The 20,606-nt window shown below is 37.0% G+C and overlaps 1 protein-coding gene, 1 non-coding gene and 1 pseudogene across 3 annotated transcripts in view; 2 read left to right on the top strand and 1 right to left on the bottom strand.

The window, feature by feature from the left end:
* Positions 1 to 20,606, top strand: part of SMIM14 (small integral membrane protein 14) — a 58,592-nt gene that overhangs the window by 24,290 nt on the left and 13,696 nt on the right. For both annotated transcript variants that reach the window (XM_019751960.2, XM_019751959.2), the window contains exon 3: positions 19,091 to 19,139. In XM_019751960.2, coding sequence (XP_019607519.1) covers positions 19,091 to 19,139 — 49 coding nt within the window. The remainder of the gene's footprint in view (positions 1 to 19,090; positions 19,140 to 20,606) is intronic.
* Positions 1,886 to 16,831, top strand: LOC109458360 (histone RNA hairpin-binding protein; annotated as a pseudogene).
* Positions 16,433 to 16,536, bottom strand: LOC141570256 (U6 spliceosomal RNA). The gene has a single exon (XR_012494263.1). It is a non-coding gene; the product is annotated as a U6 spliceosomal RNA (small nuclear RNA).

Raw genomic sequence — 20,606 nt, 5'->3', positions numbered from 1 at the left:
CACAAAGTACTTGAGCAACGTTAGTTGTCTATGGGAGATGGACGAGGATGAATTTTTTTTGCCTTGTCAGGTAAGAATGAAATTGCATGATTGGCGAAGTCATTAATGGAAAGACGTTTTAAAGGAACATTTACAGCAGAAGAAGTTCCAAGAGAAGAAATAAAGGATGTCCTTACAGAGAGTTCTGACATTAAATCAGAATCTGATCTGAAGTATGAAATGACTAAAGCAATATCAATTTTGACATCAAAGCCTAGCCCTACGCATGCAGACAAAATATTTGCTTCTTTTAGGAAAGAAATGAGCTTATATGAAGCAATGCATTCCCTCACTCCCAACCTGAAGATGCTTTTAGACGCACTCATAACAATTCAACCAACGTCTACAAAAAATGAAAGAAATTTTTCCACATGAAGTATATTTGTTACAAAGAGAAGATCATGATTGTCTGATTGGGCAATTAATGCTCTATGTTTCTTAAACTTTCATTTTAAAAATGACAAATAAAAACCATTTGAAGTATTTTTTAAGTTTTCAAACGAATATTTGCATTTGTTTTCTATTAATGTTTAATCTAATAAAATATTTAAATGAGATTGGGATATATCTAAAAACTCACTGTATACTATAAGGTTTGGTTAAATAAAGTTTGTATTAATTACATTGTTTATATTTTGAGAAAACCTGAAATATAACAGAAATCTAGCCAACATGATACCGTAGTGATCCCTGTTTAGCGCTCAGGGCAAGAGATGCACTAGTCATGGAATTCCGGTCGACCTCCATTTAGGAAATTTTACTTACTCAAGTTTTGCGTCGATCTTTTGCATATGGGAGTGTCTTGAAGACTCTGAAAGGCTTCATCGGGGCCATGAACCCCAGTTACCCCACCTTCTCTATGGCTTTCCTGTTTATTAACATTTACTGTTACAGCCATTATTACAGATGATCAATAAAAAGTAAATAAAAAAGATTATTTAGGGAATTCTCGAGAATTCTCGGGAACTAAGATTTCCCGTTCTCAATTCCCGAAGGTTCCAAAATGTCGGGAATTTGGAAACACTAGTGACAGCTGTGCACCAGGGCCACAGGAGAGCTGGTTTAGTTGGGAGGGTGTCACACGGCTCTAGGACAGACTTTTTCAGAAAGATAAATTGGTAGAATACCTGGGGAATCTAGACATCTTGTGATCTAGAGAACTGAAAAGTTGTGAACAGTCACAGAAAACCAAGTAAATGAAAAAACAAAAGAATATTGTTAACTTTATAGTAACACTGAAAATAGTACAGAAAAGAAAAAGCAACTATAGTTTACTACATGGCTCAACTGTGAAGAGCATTTACATAGTTATAGTGATGTTAAAACTGACTATTGAGCTAAACCATTTTGTGATATAACTATTATTAGGAGATGGGAAGAGTGAACATGTGAGGTGAGGTCAAGAAGAGAACTTGGTCTTATTCTAAACTGGTGAATCAATATATGTTGCTTAAAACTGAAAAATCAAGAAGTAGCAATAATGCATATGTATATATAAAGACATGGAATAAATACTAAAATATGCAGCTAAAAGTTGAAAGTTGTTGCCTCTGGAGGGAAAATAGGTAGTAAGGGATGAGGAACTGCTTTTTTGGGGAACAAACTTGTAGAAGTATTTAACTCTGAATCGTGTTCATGAATAACTAATAAAAATTAAAACAACAAAACAAAAAGCAAAACCTTCCAAGTTAGAGAGTATAAAAAGTAGGTGTGAGTCTTTTAGATAGCTGGATCTGTTGTATGTGTGTCTTTTTCCCCTCTATGGGATATAAGGTGACTGGCTGAGGCCTTCGCTATCCAGGCTAAAACCAGGATTACTGCTTTCTAAGGAGAGGAAAAGCTGTTCATGGGGAAGGCTCCTAGTTGGATGTTACGGACCAAGAGAGAAGCCAGGTAACTCCAAACCTCTTTAGTGGATGTAAAGAAGGAAAAGAAGGAATGCCTGGGGCCTGGCCTCTCCTCTGCCCCTTATGATTTAGAGCCTTGGGCACGAGTTGGAGCCTTGGGGGCAAGCGCAGAGCCCACTGCTCGTGCAGGGCCTGGGGCCTCGCAAAGCCAGCAGGGGACCGCAGACCTGACAGCTTTACCATTCCTGAAGGCTCAAAGCCCGGTTCTGTACAACTGTAAGTACAGTTGAAGAAGATGAAATGAGGACCAGAGTTAAAGAAATTGCAAAATATAAAAGAAAACTCCTTTTAAATCACTTTGGAATAGAGAGAAAAATCATCGGGAAGTTGATTTGAAGGAGTTGATGTCTGCAGTGCTCGCCGACTTGGAGACAGATGAAAGTGTCCCAACGAGAAGACAGAAGCAGATCAACTATGGAAAGCACATCATCGCCTGTGACCACTGTATAAAAGAAGTCCAGAGGCACCTTTGACAACCTGGCCTTCATCCCAAGACTGAATCCATAGAAAGCAGCTCCGAGTCGCAGACAAGCTCTCAGGATAACTTCCATATGTACTCTGGCACACCCACCAAAGGTGGACTCGTAGATTGTCAAGTAGAGGATGAGTTTGATTTGGAAGCTTGTTTAAACCCTTGAAAGACTTTTCAGTTATGAGCGAACTGGTGCCACGAGGAGGCCACTGAGAGCAAGTTGTCTCTACCTGGCTGGAGGGAGGGCCAGCCAAGCATGCCTCTGCATTTGCAACTGGGTGGTTTCTGTTAATTATTATCTCATGGGGAATTGTTATGCTTGCCTTATTTTCTTAAGAAACAATTTTATGTAGAATGAATATTGCATGTTTTAAATTGAAAATGGAGTTAAATCCAATGAAACTTGAACTTGAAGCAGTCTTCCAACAAACTTAATTGCTTCGTCCCTAGCATCCTCCAAGGTAACCTGACAAACATACTTTAACTGGTTTCCCACAAGTATTTTAGACACTAAGTTTCTACTTGTCAGATGGCTGGTTTGGGTTTAACCATATGTTCACGGGACCAATCTAACATCAGCTTTCTTTACTGGTGTCTGACTAATAAGTATTCTCAGGATCAGATACCTTTAATATCTTTATGGAAACTTAAGTTTTGGCCTTTTATCAATATGCAAAGATGGCTTTTTTTCCCTCATACAGAGCACTGAATAGTCAAAGGTATTAAATTGAGCTGTTAAATTAATAGGTTTTATGTAAGTTATACAGTCTTAATTTGTGGTATGTAGGACTTCTACCAATAATACTCCAAGAGTTGAGGCAGCAGAGGGATTTAGAAAGAACAATTTTTTAAACAGTGAATTTCTCATGTAAAATTGCTGTAAATGAGAATGTATACAGGTTTTCTGTTCAAAATATTAATTGTAAACTTCTTGTTAAGACTGTTATGTTTCTGTTGCTTTTGTATGGAATGACATTGCAAAAACAAATAAAACCTTAACCAAAACAATATTAAATTAAAAAAAAGAAAGACTGCTTGGTCCAGGAATGAAATATGATGAAGTCTTCCCTGCTTTGAGTGTTGGGAGATTCTCTGGCCTGCCTGCAAGCGTCCTTGATAAGGGAAGCTCTTTGTATACCTTAACTGCTCACCGACCTACTCCTTTATTAATAAATGTGAACAGAAAAACAAGCAGAGTAGTCGAAGAAAATAAGAGGACGATGATGTGATTGGGTCCAGCTACATTAGAAGGCAAGATGAAATAGTCAGATACTTCTAGTATGAGAGAGCGTTAGAATGTTATGATTGTAAACACAGACTCACACAGCTATGTTGTGCTGGTCTTAAATACCACCAGCAACATGATTTTCTGAAATGGGAACAATTCTTGGTAAAGTTGTAAACAAAATTAAGTATAATGTTCCCTTGATTTAAATGCTAAAGTCATTGACTTCCTTGATAATTCAGTGTCAAGTAAAACCACTCGAAAAATATTTTGTGTTTTTCTTTGAAATGTACTTAGATTATAAACTCAGGTTCTTCACTTATGTGAATGTGTTTTCACTTATGTGAAGGATGTCTTTTTTTTTGGAAGTCGTGGGGCACAAGCCAGTAACAACCAAAGATCTGCTTCCTGCATTTCCAGGATGCCCTAGTACTGACACATTTGAGAACCTTTGAATGGGAAGAGAATAAGGGTTTAAAAAAAAAAAGGGAAACTGAAATTAACTTGTGAAAGCAGGCAAGAAGAAAGAAGAGAAGCATAATTAATAGAAAGCATAAAGTAAATGTTACTGGTAAATAGGTTATACTCTATTAGAAGAGACAGATTGGAGTTTTTTCTTTTAATAATTTCAGCATAGCTTTTTTTTTTGTTTTAAGATTTTATTGAGGAAGGGGAACAGGACTTTATTGGCGAACAGTGTGTACTTCCAGGACTTTTTTCCAAGTCAAGTTGTTGTCCTTTCAGTCTTAGTTGTGGAGGGCGCAGCTCAGCTCCAGGTCCAATTGCTGTTGCTAGTTGCAGGGGGCGCAGCCCACCATCCCTTGCGGGACTCAAGGAGTTGAACCGGCAACCTTGTGGTTGAGAGCCCACTGGCCCATGTGGGAATCCAACCGGCAGCCTTCGGAGTTAGGAGCATGGAGCTCTAACCGCCTGAGCCACCAGGCCGGCCCCCAGATTGGAGTTTTTAAATGCTGTTTCCAAGAGACAGACACTGAAAACAAAATATCTTAGATAAATGATAAAGGAGTGGGAAAAAGTGGTCCCAAAAGAATGTGAAACTCTAAATCTCAGATAAAATATAATTCAAAGCCAAAACAATTAAATGGAACACAAGAATTATATTGACCCCCCCAAAAAAAGAATTCATCAAAAAGATATAAACCTTTACGTCCGGAAAACAGAATGTAAACACCACTAGAAGTACAAGAAGAAGCATGTTTTAGAAGTATCTGAGAAATGCTAGTGAAAGCCATAGAGATGCCTTTGCAGGTTAGAGAGAGTGTATGTATAGGTCAGTATCATGTAAATGCAGGGAAGAAGTTCCAAGAGATACACCTCAGATTCGTAACAATGGTTGTATTGGAGAGAGTTTGAGGGGAGTCTAGGCACTGTTAAGCCCATAGAAAATGTCTGATGTAGGTTTTCCTGTCACAAATGAGGAAACTGAGATACAGAGAGGTGAGTCCCTTTTCCCAGGTGTTGGAACTGACCAGAGAGTGGCAGAGGCACTTCAACCCTGAGTTTAGTTCCAAACCCTGTAATGTTTCTTTAGTACCATGTTCTGCTCCATTGCCTGTTGATCTCCTTCGGGCACCTTAAAAAGCACAGTATTTAAAATGAAGAGGCTGTAGAGGGATAGGAGAAAATGGGAGACTCTTCACTGTATTTTTACATTTTAAAACTGAATGTATTACCTATTCAAATAATTACAAATAAAACTTTGTAAGCATCTTCAAAGATATTAAAAGCAGTACATTCATATACCAAAATTTGTAATTACAGACTTTTTTCACTAGAGATTAAAAATTTTGAATGTACTATTACATGATTTGAAAAGAAAATACTATATTCTATGATACTTAGCTTTTCAATAATTCTGATAAGACTTTCTTCTTCTTTGATTTCTAAATTGGTAGATTTTTTTTTTCTCATCAGAATGTAAAACACACAAACACACACGCAAACACACACACACGGTGCCAAAAAAAATGTATACACATTTTAAGACAGGAAAAAACTATTAAAATTGTAATACTCAATATGTACTGATAACAAAAGATGAATGCAAGTCACTTTTGACTTCTGCAATTACAAGAGGTGCTCAAAGTGGTTACCATCAGCATAATTTTAATAGTATTTTCATTTCTTAAAATGTATATATAATTTTTTGTCTGTCTATATATATACATATATATGTAGCTATATATATATATAATTTGTGTGTTTCCTTACGCTTAATGGATACAAATAGTAATTCAAATTCTACTGCCTCATCAATACTTATGTGCGTTTTGATTGCTTAACTGCTAAGCTGACCAGTACAAAGAATATAAATCTGATTATCATTCTTTTTATTGTCTATCTGCAATATGGATTTTAAAGTAAATAAATGTATCTCTGTATTACTGTAGGAGCATTTTTAAATGATGCATTATAAATGATGTTAAAGTTCAAAATTGATAAGACTGTAGTACAGAGAATGCCCATTTTGGGGTGCTCATGACAAAGCTTTACTTCTCTTGGCATGTGTCCTTCCTATGATTTAATTACATCGAGTTACACAAGAGTTAGACTATTCTTAATGCAGTTGTGTTTTGCCAGGTGCATGTATGTTTCTGTTTGTCTCAGGAATGTTCAGAAACATTAAAAATGGAGGTATTATCTGACATTACAGATATTTTTCTATCCTAGTTTAATACTCTAATTAGAGCTTTCATGCTTGTTAAGTACTGGCTAATAGGACTCAAAGAGGTGGATAGGAATATACAGTGAGTTTCAATTAAAATCAGATATCTTTGTCATGTTACATATAATTCTGTGTTTTATTACTTGATTTAATATGGGGATATGCCCAGTGATAAATATGGATTTTTAGTAATGTTGTAATAGAACACTACTATATATGTAGAAAAATGCCAAAACAAAACCATAATATAATTATAAATCATTCTTTTAAGTTGTCTAGATTTTTGTGTGTGTGCCCCATCTAAGGTTAGTATTCTTTAAAAAAAAAGTATTATTTCCTTATAGCTAATGTATCTAGTTTTGTTTTAAACCACTCATTTCCTTACAACCATAAAAACTGCCTGGAGAGGGGCTTTTATTCCCATTGAAGCCATTTGCAGAATCATTCTGGCTTCACCCTCTTCTGTTCCCTTGCCATCTCCTCCTTCTCCTGTTCTCTTTGGCTGTTTCTTGGTGTATAGTTCCTTCTATAATGATAGGAGTTCCAGAAAGAACAGATGAATTTAGAAATGTGAACTTGGTTTATGCTCTGTGTTTTTCCTGTTCTCTGTTGTAACCCAAGATTAGGAATGCGGATAATCCCCTTTTGTTTGTTGAACTCTGTATTTCAACTCTAATCTAAACAGTGTAATTGAAACTTCTACATCTTTAATTTACTGAAATTTGTTTCCATATTAGAGTACTATACGCATGTGATCTGGGAGATCCTTGGTCAGATTCCTCTTTATAGGCCCAAAGTCACTGTAAATTGTGACTGATATTTACTGTACTTAAATAAGTCACGTTAAAACCTATGTGCCTTTTCCTGGAAAAAAAATATATATGTCTGAAAATTTTCTTGAGAGACCTGTACCCAACAAATATATCTACTACTATCTTTTCCTATTTATATTTTTGTAAAATATTTAACTATTGATATAAATAATACGTGATTATGTTCTTTCAAAAAACAACCAATGAATACATTTAAAGTAAGACTAAACTCCTCAGTCACTTCTCCAAATCTGGTTTATTCCCTGCTTCTCTTGATGAATTTGGTGTGCCTCTTCCCAGGTCTTTCTAACAAATATGTATTTAGATACTATGGTATATATATGTATTTTCCCCCCAATTTAATAATAATATTTAGCATTTTCCGTGTTGCTTCGAAGCCTTTTTTTAATCATGATCAACTTTTGGGCTTTATTTTAGTCAGTAAAGGAAATTTTAGTGGACTTCTTTCTTATCTTAATACTTTTTATCACTATCATCCAGGCACTGGAAGACTAGATAGTCCGCCTGTGGTTAATTGTACAATTGATTTTACCACTTAGGAAGTGAGTTTCTTTTATTTAAAAGATAAAATAAGTATTGCATGTCCTCATGGCATAAAATCCAAGCAGTACTAAGTGTAGAAAAGGAAAAGCAAAAAATCTCCCTGTGTTCCCCAACTCCTCATTTCCACTTGACTGAATATGAACTATTAACATTTTCTTTTGTTGTTCCAGTTATTATGGCTGTATAAAAAATTATCCCAGAACTTAATGGCGTAAAACTACCTTTTATTAAGCTGACAAGCTATGTGTCTCGAGTTCATGCAGAGCACAGTGGGGATGGCTTGTCTGCTACACAATGTCTGGATTCTTAGCCGGGAGACTCAGCCTGGGAGCAGGAAACATCTGGAGTCTTGCTCACGCACTGGCAGTTGGTGCTGGCGGGGGGCTGGAACCCTTCCTAGTACTGTCAGCCAGAACACCTACATGTGATCTTTCCATATGGCTGCTTGGCTTCCTCACAGCGTGCTGGTGTGGTTCCAAGGGCAAGCATCCCTCCCAAGAGGATGGAGGAGGGAGAGAACCAGGCAGCAGCTGGAGACTTTATGACCTAGCCTAAGAAGTCACACTCATTCAACACTTCTGCTAGACTCTTGGTTATAGCAGCCACAGGCCTGCTATCAGGTTCAAGGGGAAGGCAAATAGACTCCATCTCCTGATGGGGAGTGGGAAGATTCTGGAAGAGCATGTGTGACTGGAAATACTGTTGTGGCTGTTTTTAGGAAATATAATCTGCCACGTATATCCTTCTAGAAATGTGTTTTACATAGGAGAGATTGTAGAACATATACATTTCTGCAACTTGGTTTTTTCACTTCATATATCTTTTCATATTAGCAATGTCTTTGTTCAGGCTGCTAAAACAATACTACAGACTGGGTGGGTTATAAACTGAAATTTATTTATCACAGTTCTGGAGGCTGGAAGTCTAAAATCAGGGTACCAGCGTGGTTCATTTCTGATGAGAGCCCTCTTGTGGATTGCAGACAGTATTTTCTTGTTGTATCCTCACATGGGGGCAAGAGAACATTCTGGGGTCTCTTAATAAGAGCAGTAATTTCACTCATGAGGGCTCCATCCTCATGACCTAATCACCTCCCAAAGGCCCCACCTCCTAATACCATCACATTGGGGGTTAGGAATTCAACATACAAATTTTGAGAGGAGATCCAAATATTCAGTCTAAAACAACAAATCAAAGTCAGCCTCATTTTTAGAATTTTGTCTTCGGTGTGTGTGTCTTTTTTGTCTTTCAATAACACACAAAATATGTGTATATCTAAATTATGAATACATGGAAGTAATATAGAAATATAGAGCAAAATGTCCAAGTCCCCCTTCCTGAGGTCCCCCTCCCCCACTCACCAGTCTACCTCATGACCACTATCACTCGTTGGGTCAGAGGTTGCGTTAAGTTTGTGGACTTTGTAGTCACATATCTGTGCATTTGTATATCATATATAATAAAAATAGGTTTTACCATAAGGGTATAGCATATAAACTATACTATTATTTCATCAGTGGCCATAAACTATGTGATGATTTTTGGTTCAGTAAATCAAACGCAAATTCAGATGATATTCTGTAGGATTGGTGAAAGGACATACGTATCATTTGGGCAAAGCAGCCCAACCTATTAGTGTTAGGCATTTAAAAAATATTTTCAGAATATTCAGACTTGCCTTTAACTTGATTATTTGAAGTCTTGAGGCTTAAGTGTGAGATTATTGTGGTCCTTCAAAATTATTTTTGTTGATGTTGTAGGAAAATATGTAGAGATGTTACTTAGTCATTAAGAACTAAACGTAATCAGAAATACTAGGTTCTAGCTGGTCTCCCAGGTGAAACACTGAACTTCTACAATGGTGGGATTATGCAGAAATACTTGAATGTACTTTGTCATTTCTTTAAAATTCCCCTCCTGTAATTTGGCAATGTGTACCAAAACTTAAAATGTGCATATCTTTATTCTAGCAATTCTTCTATTCCTTATCCTAATGAAAGTGATGAAGTGTGTAAGAATGTATTTATAGGACCATTCACCACAGCATTGTTTTTCGTATATAAATTTGGAAATGTTGGAATTAAATGGAACACTGTGCAACATTAAAAGTTAGGTAGAGTGGGGTTTTGGCATTAAAAGATTTGCAAATAGGCATTGGATGTGCCAAAAAGATAGCAAACAAAGTAACATGAGGAGTGTCCTGTTTATAAAATTGTATGTACAAACATATGGTATATGTTACAAAAAAATGTATACCTGGAACACATTTAACCAAAATGTTAAAGGAATGGTTATCATTGGATGGTAGGATTTTGTCCATTTTGTTCACAGCTCTATTCCTAACTACTTAAAGGTTACTGAGTAGCATCAGAACATAGGAAATGTTTTTGTTTGTTTTTTTAAATAAGACTTTGTTTTATTTTCCACGCTAGGCTCTGTTATATCTTCTGATCCATAATGTAAACTCAGTATTTCTATGGCTGTGTCTCCCAAACCCCAAATTGGTACCCATGACCTGACATTGATGACCAGTTAGAATATTGAAAACTGGGCACACCTATTTCATTCACATCTTCATTTTCAATAATAGCTTGTTCTTAAGCTGGCGAAGAAATGAGTTGTTAAAAATAAAGTTGATATATATAATTCCTCTGAGGAATTTGAAAAAAATAGCCTCTTAAAATCTGAAAACCTTATTTTGACAACATGCACATAGAAGGCACTTGTTAAATAGCTGTCAAATAAATGAATACTTTTCTGTATTTATGTTTTGAGGAAAGCTGCAGAAATCTTACTGCTTAGAGATTTTCAAGCTAACCTGTGAGCTGTGTGAGGTCTGGTAGAGAGGACGTTGACCAACTGTTTAACCATTGATTTAAAAGTACTTTTTTTGTTGTTGGTTTTGGTGTTTAGTTTTCTTTTAAAAAAATGAAAATAGTAGTGATCATTTTGAGCAGGCTTATTTGCACAAACAAGTAGGACTTCTCCCCCTTTCCTGTATCTGGTCGGTTAGGGACTGGGTTTCTGTGTCCATAGAAGTAAAACATTGCACGTATGGATAACCACCTATTAAAATGTCATTATTTACTCAGACCTCCTGAGGCCATGAATTCATTCTTCCTTATTTGTGATTTTTTTGGGGGAAAGGGGGCAGTTAAAAAATTTAAAGGTGAAGCACAAACTCAATTTGAATGAGTGTTGAATTAGATTTTAGTTACTCGTGGACCAGTACCACGCATGACGGGAACACATAAGAGGTTATTTGCTCATTTCATATTCAAAAAGAATCCTTTCTCCTCCTTTTTCTCTTATGAACCATTTGCCATAAAGGAAGGAGCCCGTAGAATAAAAGTTGTGGGCCAGGCAAGAGCAGCCTAGACACTAGAAACAAAAGTAGAATAGTAAAATTGGGTCTTTAGAGGCTACTCTTCTTCCAGCATACCTTACAATAAGTGCGGTTATATCTAGAAAAGACACCTTTGAATTAGTTACCAGTGAGCTCTCTCTCTCTCTCTCTCTCTCTCTCTCTCTCTCTCTCTCTCTCTCTCTCTCTTCCCCCCCGCCCCCCAATTCTGAGTGGTGACCAATGTAACTTGGAAGGTTAGGTCTTTTTTTACCTTCATATTCTAAAAGCCATAAGAATTATAATAATGGAGCTGCCTAAAAAACCAAAGTGATCTAATTTAGGTTCTGTTTAGAAAGTGAAGGACAAATTGTATAAAACTCCATTGTTAACCAGGAAAATCTGTTTAATAGGAAAAGAACTTAAACATCTGAATTTTGAAGGCAAAATATAAATTTTTGAGGTACAAAATATTAGAAAGTCACTGTATTATACACCATATAGAGAAAAATGCCACAACATAAATAACAAGATTCAAGCCCAAAATAGAAAAGACAGAGGTCTTAAGGTTTTCACTTCTAAGTAGAAAGGACACGATGAAAAACAAGGTTCTAGGAGGGTGTAAATCGTGTTAGTTAGGAAGCACCGGGGTTCTGTTAGGGCACTTTCTTAATTAAGCACCTCATGATATCTACAATACTGCTATGATCTGAAAATATCCTATAGGTGATGAACTGAGTTCTTCATATCTCTATCTATTTATCTATTTATCTATTTATCTATTTATCTATTTATCTATTTATCTATTTATCTATTTATCTATCTATCTATCTATCTATCTATCTATCTATCTATCTATCTATCTATCTATCTATCTATATTTAATTGCATCCTTGAATCCACGCAGTAACCTTAAGGTTCATAATGTTGTTTGAAACTCTGCCTTAGAAAGTAGCAGACAGAATTTGAACTCAGATGCTGAACTCAGATGCCTCTGACTTTAAAGCTTCTCTGTTTACTGTTTTGTACCACACTGTTTACTAGTCCACAGGCAGCTGCTATTCAGGGAAAAGAAGGGCACCTTAAATATACATGCGGTTTTTAAGTAAACATAGAAAAATAGCAAATACAATCATGTTTAGGTACTTAGTCAGCTCAGACCACTACAGCAAAAGAGCACAGACTGCGTAGCTTTAGTTCTCGGAGTTCTGGAGGCTGGGATTCCAAAATCAAGGTGCCGGCAGATTGGATGTCTGGTGAGGGCCCTCGTTTGGTTTGCGCATAGCTGCCTTCTTGCTGTGTCCTCACATAGCACAGAGAGAATGAGGGCTCTGGTCTCTTCCTCTTATGTCATGGGAGCTCCACCCTCCAGACCTCATCTAACCCTAACTACCTCCCAAAGGCCCCACCTCCAAATACCACCATCACATTGGGGATTAGGGCTTCAACATAGGAATTGGGGAGGGGCGGGGGGGGGCATGAACATTTAGTCCATAGAAGGTTCATTTATAACTCCAAAGAGAGACTTTCTGTTCTTTGTAATATTTTTCAAATAGTTTCTCCAAGGTAAGATTCCTTATGAAAGCTACATTTATCTGGGTTTTGTCATTAGAATCTTCTCTTCGATCTACATTTTCCCACAAGCCTCTGCCAGCCAAGGTTTCTGGTAAGCTTCATGAATATTCTACTAGACTATTTTAGGTTCTGTAATTTTCCCTAACATTACATTTCTGTGCCAAGACTCTTCTATTCTTTCAATCTCTTTTAGTCTTTTTTCTGCCTTTTCCCCCAATGACGAAACACATTTATTCTACTCATATTTATGCTGCCTCTGCAATTTGGAAGGTCACTCACCTCATGAAATTTTCATGACCATCCTGGTTAGGTGGGGAGATCAAAATCTTTTAATTCTTTCCGGGGATCCTAGGATCAGTGTTAACATGAATGTTTACTTGTACAGCAACTATTGGCTGTAGATAGCCCACTTGCGCTTCCTTCCTGCATTGCAACACAGAAGATGTTTGAAGTTCGATGGTTCCATCCTGTAGGTACTGCCATACCTGTTTCCTTCACATGTTATCCATGGTTTTCTTCTAATTATGTTTGTTTTCACAAATTGTCTCCTTTTGGAGTAGCCAAAATCTGCATCAATAATACCACTATAGTCTCCAAATAAGTCAAGAGAAAATCAAGCTGCATTGTAAATTAGGCCTCTGTTTAAAGAGTTCCATCAAAACAGTGAGATTCTCTTGTTTTAAATATATGGTTTTTGAATTCTATAAAGACTATCATTTACCCATCACAGCTGTTTGCATCTGATACACTGGAATGGGTTTTCAGTATATCAGATTCAAACAGCTGTGATGGGTAAATGATTCCAACACACTGGTGGGGGAAAGAGCACTGTGTCCTGGGCTAGGAATGTGGTCCTGATACTTGGGCACCTCATTATTCAGAGTCTGCAGCATCACCTCTTTGTGAACATGAAGGATGTAGCCAGGAACCCATAGAAGACCAGCCAGAGGGCAGGTTACCCCAGCTCTTGATGGAATGTCCCGAAGGTTTCCTGCAGCTTGGGCTAGAGATGACATGCTGCACTCAGCCAGGCTCCCAGTGAATGATCTTTTCTCATTCTTGGCTGGTTTGCAAACCAGAAACACAACTGGGCAATACCCAGTGTTTCAAAGAAGTAAAAAACGCTAAGAGTTCTTACAGTGAGAAGTACATTCTTGAGGAGAATCAGCCCTGCGTTCCAGCCTCTAGATTGGTCTGAGATTGTTCCGTAGATGAAAGGTGGTCTGGATACTGGATGTCAGGCGGTCTGGATACGTGAACATTCTTTCCTTAGTCCTTCAGGAGTAATCAGAGGGTTACCTGGAGGTTTGATGCATATCCAGGCATTGACGCAGGACTGGAAAGTTCAAAAATTTTAAGTTCCCAGGCTAGTTAAAACAGGAATAGAATTGTTTCTTCATAACTCAACCTACTTGATTTTAGTAATTTAGCATCTCGACTGTAGTGACTCCATTTTATTCCTTCATTCTATTCCTCAGAACCAGCATAGCTTCCACATTAAACTGACAAGTTGTGCATTACCCCCCACCACCACTTTTTTTTTTTTTTAATTATAGTCCTCTTCTGGTGATACCTAAAGGAAGAGAGCTCTCTTTTAGTGCTAGAGGAAAACATTGGCTGTTGGTCTTAGAGACTATTAAGTAACTATACCTATGGTAATTTTCACTTTACTCTGAATTTATTTCAGTTCAATTGTATAGTAATACATCAGCTGGTTACAAGGAGTATTTTGTAACCATTTAAAATTGTGGTTGAAAGAATGTTTCATGCTGATGATATGTTACCCAAAATTATGATACAAAATTTTATACCTTGTATAGTAGAATGGAATTGTGATAAGAATTTCGACTTCGGAGTTAGTACTGGATATGTTAGTTAACCTGCTCCAAACCCAGGTTTCTTCGTTGATAAATTAGGTAGAATAGCACCTGTCTCCTGACAGTGGTTGTGAGGATTAAATAAGATAATAAAGTTCTTAGTATGGTACCTACCACATACAACTTTCCAGTAAATATTTGTTATTATAATAATTGCAGTTGTGTGAAAGTGTGCATATTTTAACAGTGGAAATGAACATAAAGAGATTATATTAGGACAGTGAGTTACTCTACATTAATTTCTAAAAATTATGTAATGTTATACTATGTAATATAAATTATTTCTTAAATCATTTAAAAAGTAGTATATGTAAATTTTGACTGATCATTAAAATATACTTATATTTAAATATATCTCAAATATATAATGAGAAAGTATTCCTATTTTCCACATTGATCAAACATATAAGTGTTTGTTGTATACTGATAGGTCTTAAAGTTGGAGGTAGTCAGACAAATGACTTACTAATAGCCAACTGATGATTTGGGCACATTATAAAGAGCGTTTGGTTACTAAATACGACAGCTAAGTAGCATGGCCACGTTGGCTTTTTGTTCCTCATCACCAACTCACTGGTGCCTTTTCACCCAGGGACCTTTCCTAGTTGCTTATTCTGGCTGGAATGTTCATCCCTTTGATCTTATCATGTGGATGGATAGCCCTTAAGTGTTACTGCTTCTGTCTGCCTATGTGGCTACTCGACTGCCACTATATCTTGCCATCCTGTTTTGTCCTCCGTGTGGCTTTAATTTTTTTATGTTCTTCATGAGATTTTTTATACTATGTTTGTCGATTGTCTGATTTGCCCCACAAGGCTGTATGATCCACAAGAGTAGAAATTTCATCTCATTCATACCATATCCCCAGTACTTGGAGATACATAGTAGGCATTCAATATGTAAATTTTTTTTTTAAAGATTTTTTATTGGGGAAGGGGAACAGGACTTTATTGGGGAAGAGTGTGTACTTCCAGGACTTTTTTCCAAATCAAGTTGTTGTCCTTTCAGTCTTAGTTGTGGAGGGCGCAGCTCAGTTTCAGGTCCAGTTGTCGTTGCTAGTTGCAGGAGGTGCAGCCCACCATCCCTTGCGGGACTTGAGGAGTTGAACCAACAACCTTGTGGTTGAGAGCCCACTGAACCATATGGGAATCAAACCGGCAGCCTTCGGAGTTAGGAGCATGGAGCTCCAACCACCTGAGCCACCGGGCCGGCCTAATATGTAAATATTTTGAATGAATAAGTGAATAAATGATTATTGCATGACTAGACATAACTAATGAGCATCTGATGTTTCTAAATGAATATTTTCATATATCTACACAAAAATATTTGCTTTTTCTCTTGTGGTATTTCCTAGGTGTCTTTAACCCATGCAGTGTTCAGTGATTTAAACGCCATCAGATAGTTACTATTTTAGTCTTGGAGTTTGTGTGGCAACTACTCAGCTGTTGTAGTGAAAGCATCCGTAGACAATGTGTAAATGAATGGGTGTGTTTCAGTAAAACTATAAAAATAGGCCTCCAACCTGCTGGTGACTCCTGCTGTAGACCACAAACCCACTACAAGGGTGTGTGGTGAAAACCAGACCCGGATAGTCACGAAGGAGAAAAAAAAGCAGTGAGCATCTGGTAGGCTCACACTGGAAAGGACGATGGGACTGGTGGGTTCCTAAGGAAGGAGCTTAGAGCTGGTGACGTGGCCCTACGTAGCAAAGTAGGTTTGTGAGGAAATGGATGTATAAAGATTTTTGGACTTCTCACATGGAAGTCATGTGTTTATAGATACCGTTGAGTTACAGACATCCATCAGACCTTAAGGGCAGATGTTAAGGCCAGGGCTGCACTTCCAAAGCCAGGGCTGACATGGAGTTACATAACATACAATGAGCTGATAATTTGGTGGTCCAGTTATTTTTTTCTTTTTCTTTTCTTTTTTAAATATGGACGCTTCACGAATTTGTTATCATCCTTGTGCAGGGGCCATGCTAATCTCTGCATCGTTCCAATTTTGGTATATGTGCTGCCAAAGTTGGTCATTTAGATCACAGCTATAGATTTTGGGATATGCTACGTCATTGCTAACGATTAAACCCAGGATAATCAATTGAGTAGGAAAGTTAGTTTGGCTCCTTATTTGATATCTTAAGTAATTAGATAGTTCTTGTTCGATCCAAGGACCTTTTTACCTAATAAATCTCTCTTTGTTTTACATTCTCTACCAATGCTCCTTGTATGTGGAGGAGTAATGGGGAAAGACACACATGCTTATAAAAATGTAAGAACATCTCTGGAGAGATTCACACACACACAGATACACACACAGACACACACACACACGCATACAAAACAAACAAATAAACAAAAAACCCCTGAGTGCTGGGGAGGCTGAAGGACAGGAGAGAACGGGAGATTTGCTTTGCGCAGACTATCGTTTTGTACTTTTGAATGTTTTGTGTATACATATTATTGGGGGCAAAAATAAATAAAACCTAAAATATATGCAAATTTAGAGGCTTATTATGTCTGTTTTGTGACCAAAGGTCTAAGGGTCTTTTTTTCCCCAATTTTTGTAGAATGCGTATTTTTTTTACAGTATTATTAACTATAGTCATCATGTTGTATATTACATCTGCATGACTTAGTCATTTTATAACTGGAAATTTGTACCTTTTGATTCATTTTGCCCACCACTGACCCCCCCTACCTCAGGCAACCACCAATCTGTTCTCTATATCCATGAGCTCGGATTTTTGTTTTTGTTTTTTGATTCCACATATAAGTGAGATCATACAGTATTTATCTTCTTCTGTGTGACTTATTTCACTTAGCATAATGCCCTCAAGGTCCACCTGTGTTGTTGCAAATGGCAAGATTTTGTTCTTTTTTATCACTGAATAAGATTCCGTTGGGTATATGGACCACACCTTCTTTATTCATTCACCTGTAGATGGACACCTAGGCTGCGTTCATACCATGGCTATTGTAAATGATGCTGCAGTGAACATGAGGGTGCAATTATTGTTTCAAATTAGTTTTTGTTCAAATTAAGTATCCAGAAGTGGAATTGCTGAATCATATGGTAGTTCTATTTTAAAATTTTTAGTAACCTCCATACTGTTTTCCATAGTGGCTGCACCAATTTACATTCCCACCAACAGTGCACCAAGAATTCCCTTTTCTACATAGCCTCTCCAACACTTGTTATTTCTTGTCTTTTTGATAATACCTGTAGAATGTGTGATTTTAAGAGTTTTGGGGTTGATTTCCTTTCATTTTTAGAAAGCATTAAGATATGCAGCATATTTTTACATTCATTAAGAGCCGTTTTCCCATTCTACTTCAGTAGGATTGCATGTAGTGGTATACACCAGGGCAAGCTGGATCATCTTAGAGAACAGTTTACAAAATGATTGGTCTAGTTAATTCCAATAATTAGTATAGATAAGGTCATAATTAGTGTGGCACAGTAATAATAATAGCTAGTGTTTCTTGGATTGTTACTACAATTCACATGTATCATCTATTTTAATCAGATTCAGGTAATATTATCCCCATCTTACCAGATGAGGAAACTAAAGCTTAGAGTTCTTAAAAAATTTGCCCAAGGTCTTGAAACTCTAGAAAGTTGCAGAACCAGACTTTAAAACAAGTCGGTCTTTCTGCAGAACCGATGCTTAACTAGCTAAGCACACTGCTCTATAGTTGCTTCCCCAAACAATCACAAGTTGTGAGAGTGGGTGTATTGAAAAGTTGTAGTTGAATTGAGGCTGACTTGAAAAGTTGCATGCTCCTTATTCTCTTTACTATGTAATCATCTCTATTTTAAGATTAATGAGATTATCATTTCTAAACATCCCAAAAGGCTTCAGCATAGGGTGAACATTCATAAAAGGATGATATATATTTATTGATATATAGTTTTCTTCTTAATTTTTTTAAAACTGATAATCATATGGTTCTGAAATTAGATAATGTAAAAAGATAGGCATTGAAAACTTGAACTTCCCACCTAACTTCCCATGGTTGTCAGAGCCCACCCTGCTGCTCCATCCCACCCTCTACCCCTGTGGTGTTGGTGTTCGTTTTTATTAGTTTATTTATCCGACCACTGTTTATACAGAGGTAAACAAAAAGGAAAAAAATATGTGTTCTTCCCTTTCAAAGGTGTATTTTCTACAAATAGAATCTTATTTTTTTTCTATCTGCTTTAGTTTTCAATGGGAAAAAAAACCCCACATTAACAAAGTTTGTTCTCTCTAGTAGCTCTCCTCTACAGTATCGCGGTTTTCCTTTGGGAAGTCTAATAACGTAAGGCAGTAGGAGTTTCTGTCATAGGTGATTTTTTTTTTAATTCCTTAATTCAAACAGGTGAATTGCAGTAGAATCACAGTATATTTGAAAATTATTTTGAGTAGGAGAAATCCCCCCAAACTGAACAGCCCCTCAATGTGTTCTGCATTTATCTGATTTTGAAGGTATGATGTATACGATGGTAGCATGCATTAAAAAACAAAACATGATCTCTCTAATATATAGTATCCGTCTTTGGTGAGGTCCAGTAGCTAACGTTCCTTTTTCTTCTTCACTGTAGTTGAGACAGTCCCAGTCCTACTGCACAGACACGGAATGTCTTCAAGAATGTAAGTAACGCTGGGACAGGAGGAGGCTTGGTATTGGGGGCAGAATTAGAGGCCAAATGACTGAATGTCAAAAATTTTTCTTACAGTTTGTTTTTTAAGGAAATGGTTCTCGGTAACATGTTTTCTACTAAATATTTAATTTTTTAACTTAAAAAAATTTTTTTTCCTGCCTCAAAAACAAACCCTGTTCATTAAAGAAACTTATAAAAATCAAAGAAAAGAAAGAAAGAAAAGGAGAAACTTCCAGAATACTAAAAGTAAACACTGTTGACAAACTGGGTGTAAACTCTTCCAGACCTTTTTCTTGGCAAATATACGTGTCACAGGGCACTTTTGGCTGGTTGAACTGGAACATTGAGGCTGCTAGCACAAACCCCTCACACTTTCCTCAACATGTATTTTCATCCATTGGCAGCTTTGAGAACTTCTGAGTAAAGGAAAAGGCCATTTTTTCCCGAGGTTTGGAAGCTTTGGGAGCCTGTGGAGTCATTCCTTTGGTTCTGACATTCGCATTCTCAAGGGGGGATGGGCAGTGGGGAGATTTCTCTCCGTGTGGCTTTATACAGTGGTGATAGTAAAGTGAGGATCAGAGCAGGAAGGTGAGTCCTGCATAGTGAATGGAACTGACAGACTCAGTGGCCGTTATGTGCGGCATTCTTCAGGACAGAAATAACATGCAGGATACTTTAAGGGGAATTAATAACTAACATTTAAGCCTGTCCAGTCTTGTGCTCTATTAATTCGACTGTTAAGAATGGAAGTATGACGTTCACCAGATGGTGAAAACGGCATAGTTAGATTTCATGTACACTTACAAAGTGGCATCATCGATTGCTTTGTAGGTGTTGTTTTTCACTAGTATGTTATGAATATATCAGTGTATATTTATTTGAAAAATATTTACTGACTAAATAATAATCTATTATGGGTCATTTAATCAGTGTTTAAATGACTCCCTTTTGTTGGCATCTTAGGTTGATGATATATTTTTTTGCTGTTATAAGCAATAGTTAAACATCCTTTGTATGCACATTTTAAGGCTTTTGACATAGTGCTAAATTGCATTTATTAATAGGCTAGTTGCTTATACTTAACATCTCTGAAGCTAAGCTCTACATTATTATGTATTTAAAAGTAAAAACACAGTAAGGTACCACTACAAAGGGGCTTGTTATTATGATATTAATTGTTGCTACTGCTGGGTGAACTGGGTGTCCCATCAAATTCCATAACTATAACATTTTAAAGAAATAGGAGCTGGTACAGTGCCTTGCCTAAAGTAGGAATTTTGTCAAAATGTAGTTCGTTGGTGCAACAGGGTAATAATTTTAGGCTCTGGACAAGAAGGTAATGGTAATGTGCAGATGTTGTGTTAGGTTGTTAGGGTGGTGGGTGGTGGGGCCCTCACTTCATGTTTCTTTATGTCGCTTCTTCAGTAGCATTCATTAATCTACATCATGCCCTCTG

This window comes from Rhinolophus sinicus, linkage group LG02 (assembly GCF_036562045.2).
Source record: "Rhinolophus sinicus isolate RSC01 linkage group LG02, ASM3656204v1, whole genome shotgun sequence".
Taxonomy (NCBI): Eukaryota; Metazoa; Chordata; class Mammalia; order Chiroptera; family Rhinolophidae; genus Rhinolophus; species Rhinolophus sinicus.
Note: the sequence above shows the minus strand (reverse complement) of the source record. Positions and strands in the feature narration are given on the sequence as shown.